The sequence below is a fragment of the Schistosoma mansoni genome, chromosome 3 (genome assembly GCF_000237925.1).
Source record: "Schistosoma mansoni strain Puerto Rico chromosome 3, complete genome".
Taxonomy (NCBI): Eukaryota; Metazoa; Platyhelminthes; class Trematoda; order Strigeidida; family Schistosomatidae; genus Schistosoma; species Schistosoma mansoni.
Window position 1 is genome coordinate 16,353,454 of NC_031497.1, and position 11,934 is coordinate 16,365,387.

Below are 11,934 nucleotides of genomic sequence, written 5' to 3' on the forward strand. Positions count from 1 at the left end.
CACTAGTATAAGAAACTTAGACTTGCATGAATTATGTTGAAATGTTAGGTGTTTAGAGTTAATCAACTCAGATGGTCTGAGTTATTCGGAGCGCATTTGAATAACGTCGGTTCGAATCACATAAATAATATCAGTTCTCCTAAGAATTAAGTTACGTATTGCTGTTTAGTACTGTTTAATACTGTAAGACGATTCGTTTAGAGTTTGAAACGTCCATGAATTTTGTAGACATAATTTGTCGTGAGCATTTATAATTTACCCGTTAAATTTTGCAACTAAAAGTAGCACGATTAATTGTTCCAAAGGCAGCTTGTCAGATCCCTTAATATAGATGTTAGTCAACTCTTGCTTATAATAGCTAACAAGGAAAAAATCAGTATATGCATCTTTTATTAACTTATCTCCTACATATATTTAAATCTCAGTGTGAATTGATATTTCGCTGCTTTACTGTATATAAGCATCATCACTTCAGCTTTGAGATGGACCAAGCTACTATATGTAAGAAAGATAATTGAAGGTCATAATAAATCCAATTAAACTCAGACTGGTGGTTTTCAGGTTATTAGGCTTACACTTTACTGATTGGACAGTACTACTAATTCAGTAACCACATCACAGTTTTGTTTTGACAGCCGAAACATTTAAATGTGCCTACTCTATGAGTCAGAGATATGCAATTGTTCCTGTTTCACTGCATTAGATTAAAAATCGCATCTCGTCGCTTTAAAACAACCGTTAAGTTCACTTTGGGGCGAAAGTTGCTATTCTTACTTTTTATTATATGCTCTGAAGAATTAAACGTATGTTTGAATCATCATGACACCTTTTTTTAAAATACCAGATGTTCTTGAACATATAAACATTTTAAAACATAGACATAAATTGTGAAATGATAAAACGGTTCATTTCTTTTTTACCTTTCAGACTAATGAGTCAGTGAATAGTTTAAACGGATCAACAGTTGATTTATGTTTGTTAGACTATCCCGGTGTAATATGTTCTGGATCAGAAGTATCTGGGGTCAATGAGACGCTTTCATCCAAGGAAGATAGTAATGGTAGAAAATCACCAGGATGTTTAGCTATTGCTTATACTGATACATGTGTACGATTATTTTGTTTGCATAAGGTAATGAATATTAAATCTTTCATAGATATTTTATTTCTTTTTAAATGAAAATCATGATCATCATTTATAAAAACAGGATTCACTACAACAAAGGAATTTTCATTACTTATCATAGGAAGGTATTCTTTTAAGAACTAAAACATGTTTTAATACATGAAACAACTCTTTCATTGCAGATTAGAATTATTCACTGAACCCATGGTTTGTACCTTCAATGATTGAACCTGAGCTCAGATCTACATGAAGACGAACAAACCGTCATCAGGTAGTAAAATAAAAGTAATGTTTTGATGCTAAAACCTTGTCCAATAATCCAAGACAGAAATTTGAACAAATGATTGATTGATTAGAAATTTAGTATTGTCTGTATGATATTTACTAATGGATTTAACAATGACGCAATCACAGTGAGATCTAAAGATTATAGAGTCCATTCATGAGATATCACACGTTAAATATTTTCCCTAATATAATAATGAGGATTTCCTTTTATGGTCATTTATTTACAGCTCACATTAAATAAAGGTAAATTAGAATAATTTATGGTCTCTAAATTATCCGCACAGGTAGTTTTGCGGTATATGTATCTGAAACATATGTCATTCTAAATGAAAAACCAAGTCATTTTATTTAATGTTGAGAAAGTGGAGATGATTGGTTAGTTCAGAAAACTTTCGTCTTATGCACATTTGTGATTGTTGGTAAATTGTATTTAGAGTCTTGTAAATATTGCTTTCAAGTTAGCCACTTTTCTCATGACGAATCGCTCTAACCACATTGTTCAGTTAAGAAGTTTCTGAATTTCGAGATCAACATGTTTATTTTCAAGATGGCTGATACGCTTTTCTTCAAACCAATATAGATGCTAAATCTAACAGCAAAGGTATCTATTATTCACACGTAAACTCCCAAAACCAAAGGAGTATTATATTGATCAAACTGTTCCGATTCTATGTATATATTATATTATTGTAGGCTAAAATAAATAATCACACAATTTTTGAGTCACACTTTTCTCTTTCGAACTACCGAAATTGAATGGAAAGTTATATAAACTCTAGTAGGTTGGTGTTTGACAGGATCCCAGCATGGATTCAGGTCTTTTGGCTCTTGCCAGCTTGCGTCACTTGTGGAGTAAGAGAACTGTCCATCTCCAACCAAGCGGGTGTATACTGAGCAGTGATTCGCTCTGGATTACTTTATGTATGTGAATCACGGTTTTTAAAAAAGGAAGAAATGTGTAAGCTTTGGATTTTTACTGATAGTTATCCTTGAAACTTTGCTCGTGTTTCTTTAAGCTATCGAGTGAACAATGTTGAGGTTGGACTTAAGGTTATAAGCAAAGTAAAAAATCGGTCAATGGAATTTTGCATCTTCATTGACAGTGGTAGTTAGGAAACGCGTCAGGTATGCACGATCACTCCCTACTTCTACAGTCAATCCTTGGTACTATAGGGAGGTAGGTGGGGAGAATGTTAAAGACTTTCAAGCCGTGACATAGTATCAGTCTATGAAGCTGTTGGTTTAAGTCATTTTGGTAAGCCCAAACTACATGTTTGTGGTCTACGCGATAACCGTAACGGCTCAGAAGCATTTACTCTTCACCTTTCTGCTTCTTGAATTTGAATACTCATTTATAAATACGTTTTCATTCTTTTCTAATTATATCCTCAATTTTAAGTCTATTATCATCGCTACATTACTTCGATAACTTTTTCAATTCAGCTTGTTTTTTTTTGTATCATATGTGCTAATGTGACATAGAAAAGTGGGCCAACTCACATTTATCCAAAGCTCTACGTGTAAGATGACTGATCTGACAGATCTTAAATGATTTGTGAACTGATGGATCATTTGTCTGTTTAGATTCATAATCGGTTGAGCGATATTTTTCAACAGCTTACTAGTTTGTTTACAAAGCTGAGTAATACAAAAAGCATTAATGCCAGTCCGATAAAACTATGAGAGTGTAATTTTCAAACCCGCTGTTTCAATTACAGAATCGTTACGTGATCGGAAGTCAAAGAATGATTAGCATGATTTTACACACGTCTCAATGACGAGCGTAATTATCCTATAAAGATAATATTTTTTTAAAAATCATGTTCATGTTCGATTTAGCTTAAAATTTTCAACAGATACAATTAGCAATTTATGATTTTCTGAGCAATAGATTTTATTAGATGACTATCGGTTCTTGAATTTCGACTTTAATCTTTGAAAATAATGTGACTGTTCGATGTGTGACAGATAAAATAGTTGCTTTTTATGAGTTTCGTAAATTGATGATTCAGTCAGTGACAGGCAACACAGAACGAAATGCGCATATGCACCAGTCCACGTTGCTATACCATATCAACTCAGCAAGATTAAATTGTCAAGACAAATCCCAAAGTAATAGAAGTAATAACAGGATAATTAGTAGTGAAAACGTTAGGCATAGATAATATGATTCGAGAATAGGGAATAAATTTGTTCAACAAAACAGTATACTATAATTCTAAATCTCAAGATCTAAGGGAAGACAACATATGGGTGTGTCCCGGCCACTGAGACTGATTCCAAGCCATATTACCAAACGTCTCCAACCATTGGTTACGATAATTGGGAGGATTCTAACTAGATATTCTTCACCTACTAACATGGTTAATCCAACATTCAATAACTTTATGAAATAATGCCACGTTTTGCTCCGGCTATCTCTAGCTTTCTTCTAATGTATTACAAATATAAGAGGATGTAACTCACAATTTAAGAGGTGTAATTTTAAATTTTGCTTTTCTTCAAGTTTTTTTTTCTAAAATCATTATCTGAGGAAAAAAGTGCGACAATAAAAGGTCTACTACAAATATGTAAGATATTGACAAAGTGTTGATCTTTCTATACTTTTTCTAATACAACTTACTTTTTTGTTTATTCAACGTATGAAATTGTAAATTATAAACATTTCTCAAAATATGACTAACAATTTGCTTTAATGGGTTAAATTCTCATTTATAGATGTGTCTAGTCAGTGAATCTGAACGAATACTCCCACAGTTGGATGATCAGATTACAGTAATCAGATTTTTTAGTCCACATTATTTAATTGTTGGAACTAGAAATGGTTTACTGGTCCTATTATCTATAGGTTATAATACCGAGGATAATAATAATACTTATGATAAGCTATATTCACAGCCTATTCTAGTCAAACGTATTATAAAAGATTACCTGGTCAATTGTCAAATCCCTATGCCTATTCTATGCTTGAATACTTATTCACAACCTTTATTGTATGATTACTATTTACACCAACTGAAAGAGGATAAGAAACAAACCATCTATTCAATAATAAAGTCCGACATGAATGAATACAACCAACCAGAGTCGTGAGTTTACATAATCTGTTCTTATTACTTAATAGTAGAAGAAATATTGACCAAATTACGTGTATTAAAATAATTAATCAATCAGTTATGAATCCCAACTGATTGAAGCGATAAAGTTGGATTCATTCCTTGTCTCCTGAATCATGAGATTCTATATGAAAGAGAATTTTTCACTGTGAGATTTCATTTTACTTATTATTTCAATGGAATTAGTATTGCCACTTTCCTCCTTTCGATACGCTTTATCTTGTTAATGTTTCCAGTATGTTGATCTGAGATGTCACCATTTAAATCGATCTAGATTCATCTCGAGCACGACTGGCAAACTGAATTTTTTTTAATAACTATGATCAATAAGATAAAAGTCTTGTTAGATTTCTCGATTCATTAGCCACATAATAAAATGTGCTACATGTTCTAAACTAAGTACGTATTAATTAGGTCTTCTTAAAAGTTAGTTTCCTTGATAAATTTATATAATGAAATGAGAATGCAATAACTATAGTCTCTGCACTGTATCTGTAACTTTAGTTTGATGAACTAGGCAAGAGTATTCCCATAAAAATTCTATATCTGTTCAATCATGCCTATTCACAGAAGAATGAGATATGTCGATTATTTATTTTGAAGGAACAAAAAAAGTTTTACCTGACTTTTATCCTAACTATCTTCAATTATTCACACCTTCAAACACAAGAACAGAAAGTTGGTAGTTCACTTCACATATTGTCCTTAGTTTGACAACCATGGGGAACTAGAAAGCATTGAGCAGCTGTTGAGTCCTTATGTGGAACTGCGTAGCAGTCCGCATCTACGACTGAATCAGGACTCGCCTTCACGTCTAGCTGTGAATATTTAACTTAAAAACCTATAGTGGTAAATAAAAAATCCAGAAGAAATAGTGTTTAAGCATTCAACATTGATGCTAACCATGTTATTATCGCTGGACACACAATTTACTGAGGGCACTCAGTTGAGCATTGACCCCAGATCACGTTTCAACTCATCGTGGACCGCATCTCCACAAATAGCTAGCCATCTCAAAAGTTAAACGCTGTCATATCTCTGCCGACAATCCAAATATATCTCAATTAATAACCCTCGACTTCCTCTTTAGGTTTCCTTGTAAACTTTTCAATACGACAGACTCGGACACAAGTATTGTAAAATCCTGTCCTATCCGAATCTTTTCCAGATCAATGAGTTGTTATCTATTCATCTACATGTTTGACATAAACTAATTTCCCAAACTGTGTATCCAATATCCAATGTGATCGATGGGAAACTACAATAACAGAAGACGTATTTCATCATACATAATCTACTGAGTAGATACTAGTAAACAAAAATATACGTATTTTGTATAACTATGCTGTTATTCGCAACCTATTTCTAAAATAATAAGATACATTTAAGAAAAGAAGGAGGAATCTTGGGGAATTTTCTTCGGAATCTTAAGGAAAATACATTACACGTAACCCAGAAAGAAAGGTTGGCAAAAGTATAAATGCAAGAAGCAAGAACCTAAATAAATAAAAGTTGATTAAATTTTTAATAAAACCTATGATCATTTTGATGTTACTTCAGGGACAATTAATACAAGCTAATATTTGTATTATCTTGTAAACTGTATTTGAGTCTCGTACGCTGTTGAAGATAATTTAAATCCTCAAAATACATTTTAAGAAAGAAACCGCTTATTGACTTACGGTGCATTTTTAATTTTATTGATTTATTCCATATGAAGTTGGTTTGATGAGTTTCAATGGATCTTACTGTATACATCAGTTCAGTATTATTTTGCATTTAAGTGATGCCTGCTAATTTGACAAATTCTGTAATTGATCCATATATAATTGAATCATGTAGATGTAAGTCAACATTCTTCGGTCTCACCCAATAAATCGTTAACAATATTTTCCTTTGGAACATTTTGGATTGGAATAGAAGAAAGCAGTTGCGCACAGTTCCGAAATTGTCGTAAAATTTATTGCCGTCAGTTCAAAAATGTAGCACTATCATAAAGGTTAATACGTTCCCTTTCGTAGTACTCAGCTACGAATGGCAAAGCTAGTAAATATTTATTATTCCATAATGTGATGTCAAGCAGTTTTCTGTTGCAATAACAAAACAAGTTTATGCATACAGAAACAATAAAACAACCTATACTTAATGTAGTAACTTCACATAAATCTAGCGTAGGATATATAAAAATGCTATGCTTCTACTATCCAAATGACTAGATAATAGGATTTCTGACATTTCACGTCCAACCCTAATCGTTTTGGGGAGTGGCGTGGTTAAAAGTGTTTGGATTTATTAACAGTGTCGAGATAGATTCTTCATAATAGATAAATTTGTATTAACTTGTAAAAAGATGTTTATTCTATGCGAAAAAAAACAGTGACTTATTAACAGATGGAACCTCATATTCAAACGCAGTTGTATCGAGTCTAAATTCACCACAGTATGAGATATGTGATAGCTACAGTTTATATCCACGAATATATATATATATATATACAGTTTGTTCACAACATGACTTTCAAAACTGTACAATATTAGGGTTTTATTTTTTAAATCATAACACTAATATTAATGCTGAGTCTTCGAAAATTATATTTTTGAAAATGAAATGCAAATTACTGTCGAAGAATAGTTACATAGATTCGTGGATGAAGACTTATCTGAATAGCTTGAAGTGTTTTTTTTCGAAATTCAGGTCGAAAACGCTTTTGCACGTGATCCTTTAGATAAATATTGTTAATCTATGTTATTTGCAATAATCAACTACATACATGCAATAATTATATCCACAATTATATTGATTACTTTTTGTATTGGTTGTTTGAATCTTCCGATCGACGATTAGGACTGCAATCGACCGGTCTCTTCTCGATATACATACATTCTGTGCGAACTGCCTCGATATTGCCTTAAGTTACTAACATTATAAGCGGAGATGGATGGTGGCTAGCAGTGAATTTCCGGACTCACATTTCGTCCAATTTGCGACTCGACAGCTGGATGTACCTGCATCCGAGCAGATGTTCAAAGAGGGAGTCGAACCCAGTACCGTTCGCTGCATACGCCACTGCGTTATTCACTTAGCTATTGAGTCCAGATAGTGGAAATCATCTCTGAGATCCAGGTACGTTAAGCTGACGAGTTGTATATAGGATGAAGCGCGGGTCCTGGATTGCACTGCTAGCCGCCATTCAATTCTGTTAACAATTATCATAGTTTCAATAGGTCAAAAATCAAGTATTCCCTTATGGATTGTCCTATAATGTTTTTTTTCTTCATACCTATATGCATATTCATTAACTGAACCATCTCTTGTTACATATTTCTTTCGGAATCTTTTCGCTACTTTCTTCCTAATACAAGATGGATATGTCTTGCAGTTGGAGCAGAGAATCGTTTAAGTGTATGGAATTTATCAATTTGTGCAAATCCTTATCATAATCCGCTACGATTTTATCTTCTTGCTTGGTTACCATTGGAATCACTGAAACTTACTAATAATAATAATGACAGTGAAGATGAAAAAAATGAGCCTGCTGAACTGTCTTATCACGCCGATTTTTTACCAACACAAAATCTGAAAGATATTCTGAAACTAATAAAATGTAAGTAGTATGTCTAATTTATTGAAAGATTTCCAAGACCTTTTATATATATGCAAATTACTGAATATGGTTAAAATTCATTTGTGGTTTTTTAAAAGCTACGTTTGAGACTTAAGCATAGAAATTTCTAGTAACTTAAAGTGATTACGAAAGATAATTAAATATGAGGCAATTTTATAAATGAGGAAAGGTGATATACCTAAGAAATTGAACTTGAAACAAAATTTGTGCAAACTGAGGAACACGATAGAAAATAATCACAAAAGATTTCGTTCATCTTCCAAGAAACATGATTTTTTTAGCGAATACACTCATTTATACATAGATGTTAGTGTCATTGGATGATTCGCAAATGAATATCATATATAACTGTGATGGTGGGAATACAAATGGATTTCACACTAAAACACTATAAAAAATGTTATGATGAACAAATTTTCAGTCAGTCAAAACGTAAAACTTCGTACGTACGTACATCAGTTCGAGTTGCCATACCACATTAAGACAGAGATGCAGTTATCGATTCGAATTCCATAGATGATCTTCCGCTCAATAACAGGAAGACTACATTTACGTATATTAAAGTTACGTCCAAAGTCTCAGAAACGATATGTGTAAAGAACTGTTAGCAAATGAGTTCTAGTAATTTACACTTAGTAATATATTTGACAAAGTGACAAACTAGTCGCAATAGAAAAAAATTCTACACAGTCAATATATTTAGAAGATTTGATAAGAAAATTGTTCCTCATTGAGATCTTAATATCAAAAGCATTATTAAATCCAAGCACTTGGAAAAAGGAACATATGAATCTAGGATATATCGCACAACTTTAAACCGAAAGTTGCCTGAAATTTTAATTTCCTGAAGTCTGAAAGCAGTTAATTAAAGGGCAACTGATGATTTCTTATGAGCATAAAAATGGCTTGCACTTTTGACTGTGAGGCTTAATTCATTTTACTAACAACCATCAAAAGTTAGTATACTTTAAATACGCAAATCGAAAAAAACCATCCACATTGTTTATTGTCGTCAGAACACAGGAATTCCATATACGGCATTCTGCAACCCGGCAAACAGAATTTCCAAATCACAAGTAAGTTTGGTTTATACTCCAACTCTTTAATAGAATTGAATATTTCTCCCATTTCAATACATATCCCTGGTAAATTTACACAATTACTGGAAGCAAATGAAGTATTGACAATATACTACAATTTAATTCGAATAAAGAGATGAACTGGTATATGAACAATTGTCTCTTTTCTCGATAACATTGAATGTTTATTGTACGTTGCAAGTTAATTAAGAATGGATATGAAAACATTAAAACAAGAAGCTAAATAGTAAGAAAATAGTATATTTCCAAAAAATATATTATACAGTGATTTTCTAACGCGATAATTAAAACTCTTTACCACTCCGACACATACTTTTACTGAAAAAATGTACGAATATCACAAAAGACGAAACATCTTATGATTTATCAACTACGACTCTGTTTAGGCCGCAAGTGACTATGTTCAGAGCTAATACAGTCTTGAACCCCTGACCCAAAACGGGATATGAGTATTTATTATATTCTCTGGATAATTTAATAATGGTTTTTGGTCCTTTCGTGTGTTATAGTTGCGTGGAGACTACCTCTTCGTGGTTCCTACTGAAAACACGGTGCTGGTTGGCTAAGCGTCGCCGAATTCATATGCAGTGTCAGTGCTGTAGGCCTCCAGTAGCATGGGTGAAACGCACCAGGATATCGACTATCGGCTAGGGTAAAAGGAGGGCTATTCTCTTTCTTTTCGCGTGTCGGAATCCCGCTGCTTGTCCTTCGGGGTGGCCCAGGTTTACCCAGTTCCCCTAGCCGAGGTTGTTTGAAACCGTGTTCCTGAGGACTGGCTGAGTGTAGGCCATATAGGAGACCTTCTGCGGAGTACCTTCACCATTGTGGAGACTAATAAATACCATCTGGGGGTTAATTTGGTCGGTCTGAAGGAAGAGTTCTTTTCAACGTTTAATAAATTAAATTTCCGATGATAAATCGATTTATCCTCCTACTCCTTTTTTTTACAGACGATGAAGAAAGTCATGATAAACTTGGCAATCCTTATATTATGATATACGCAACTAATAAAACAACAGAAATTACAAACTTATGGATATATTCAATTGATGATTTGATTAAAACTCAAACGGAATCATCGTCATCATTATGTTTACAGATACCTGGTAAAGTGGAATCAATCATCCCGGTATTTATACTTCCTTCTACAAATACTAGAACATATCACTTAATATTATCATATTTACAGTTAATTATATTGACACGATCATCATTAAATAAGCATCAAACTGAAATTCAATTATTAAACTTCTATTCTAATGGTTTACAAATTAAATCTAAAAAAATTATTGGACCACAGTATGTATATAATGCTTGTATGAATGAGAATCAACCTTTTTTATCATCTTTTCCACTTATCAAATCAGTCATTATACAAGAAAAGAATAAAATATACATTGCAGCTGCTTATAGTAAAGAATTATTAATCTGGGAAGAAACATATCATTTGGAAAATAATTCATTGTTATAATTAGTTTGTTGTAAAGATGTATACTTTAATAAATTGCTTGCTTTTGTCTACTTTTACAAAAAAATATTTTTATTGAATTCACCTAAACAACAATGCACAGTATTTCAGTTTCGTTGCGTGAATATTTCTATACAATTCTCAAAGAATACGCCTAATTAAGTACAACTAAAAAAAAACGAGTGATAAAATAAAAGCGTATCTATTGCGTAATCGAAGAGTTACAACGAACCATATTATTATTTTTTGCAATCATGGTAGTCTGTTAGAATCAAGAGTCATATGAATAACTACCGGTTTAATCAAACAAACGACTAAATAAAAGCAGATGTTTACGAATTGTTTATTTTCTTTATTGATTCTCAGATCGTATATAAATGATTTCTAGCGTTTATCACTTTTCATTGAGACTGCACTCGCTTTTTAGTTCTTTCAGTGCATCAGGATACTAACAATAAAAGTATCAATAATGGATTACGAAGATCGCTGAATTCAATGGAGATCACAAATCGATCTAAGTTCGATAAACATTAGAAATAAGGAAGCATGAGACAGCCGTTTTGTCTTGGTATCAAACTCCTTAGCAGTGCGCAACCACCACCCTATACCGGGAATTGGACCCAGGGCCGTCGGCCTCACACATAAACGCTTAACCTCAAGACCACTGGACCTGGATTCAATAGTGTTCAAGTCTAAGTTTGATCAACCCACGATAATGCACGACCATCTTCCATTTTTTTAGATTCAATTCCCGGTTACAACGTTGTCAATGCACGTTGATGAGACGAAACGACAGTTCAATGCTTCCAGGTATTCAATAGTTGTCTAGCTTGGATTGGTTCGTGATCTGAATAAAATTAGCAAGAATTAGGATGGTCAAGCAAGCAGCATCTTTAAAATATACACTTTAACCTGAACAAATGAAGAGTATATATGAATGGATAGAAATGAAAACTATCGAAATCTAATAATGCAATATTTTATTAACTAAATTCAAAGACAAAATTTTCTTTAGTAGAAAAATTTCCAATTCATTTAACGTACATAAAGGTTGGTGTACAGCGGTTAGATTCATGAATTTATTGTATAAGGACTAATGAATACACCAGAATAGCCAAGAATTAATCCTGCTATTCAATGGTTGTAAGTAGTGATTAAACTACTAAGATTTAAACCTAGTTGTTAAATATCAAATGATGGCATGTGGTTCC

General features: G+C 32.8%; 1 protein-coding gene across 1 annotated transcript in view; it reads left to right on the plus strand.

The window, feature by feature from the left end:
* The window catches only part of Smp_156300 (hypothetical protein), a gene marked incomplete at both ends in the record, with an annotated part of 39,029 nt that extends 28,303 nt beyond the window's left edge, over positions 1-10,726 (plus strand). The window contains 5 exons of the mRNA XM_018799415.1: positions 928-1,131; positions 4,132-4,502; positions 7,893-8,134; positions 10,206-10,384; positions 10,445-10,726. Coding sequence (XP_018651206.1) covers positions 928-1,131; positions 4,132-4,502; positions 7,893-8,134; positions 10,206-10,384; positions 10,445-10,726 — 1,278 coding nt within the window. The remainder of the gene's footprint in view (positions 1-927; positions 1,132-4,131; positions 4,503-7,892; positions 8,135-10,205; positions 10,385-10,444) is intronic.
* Positions 10,727-11,934: the final 1,208 nt, after the last annotated feature.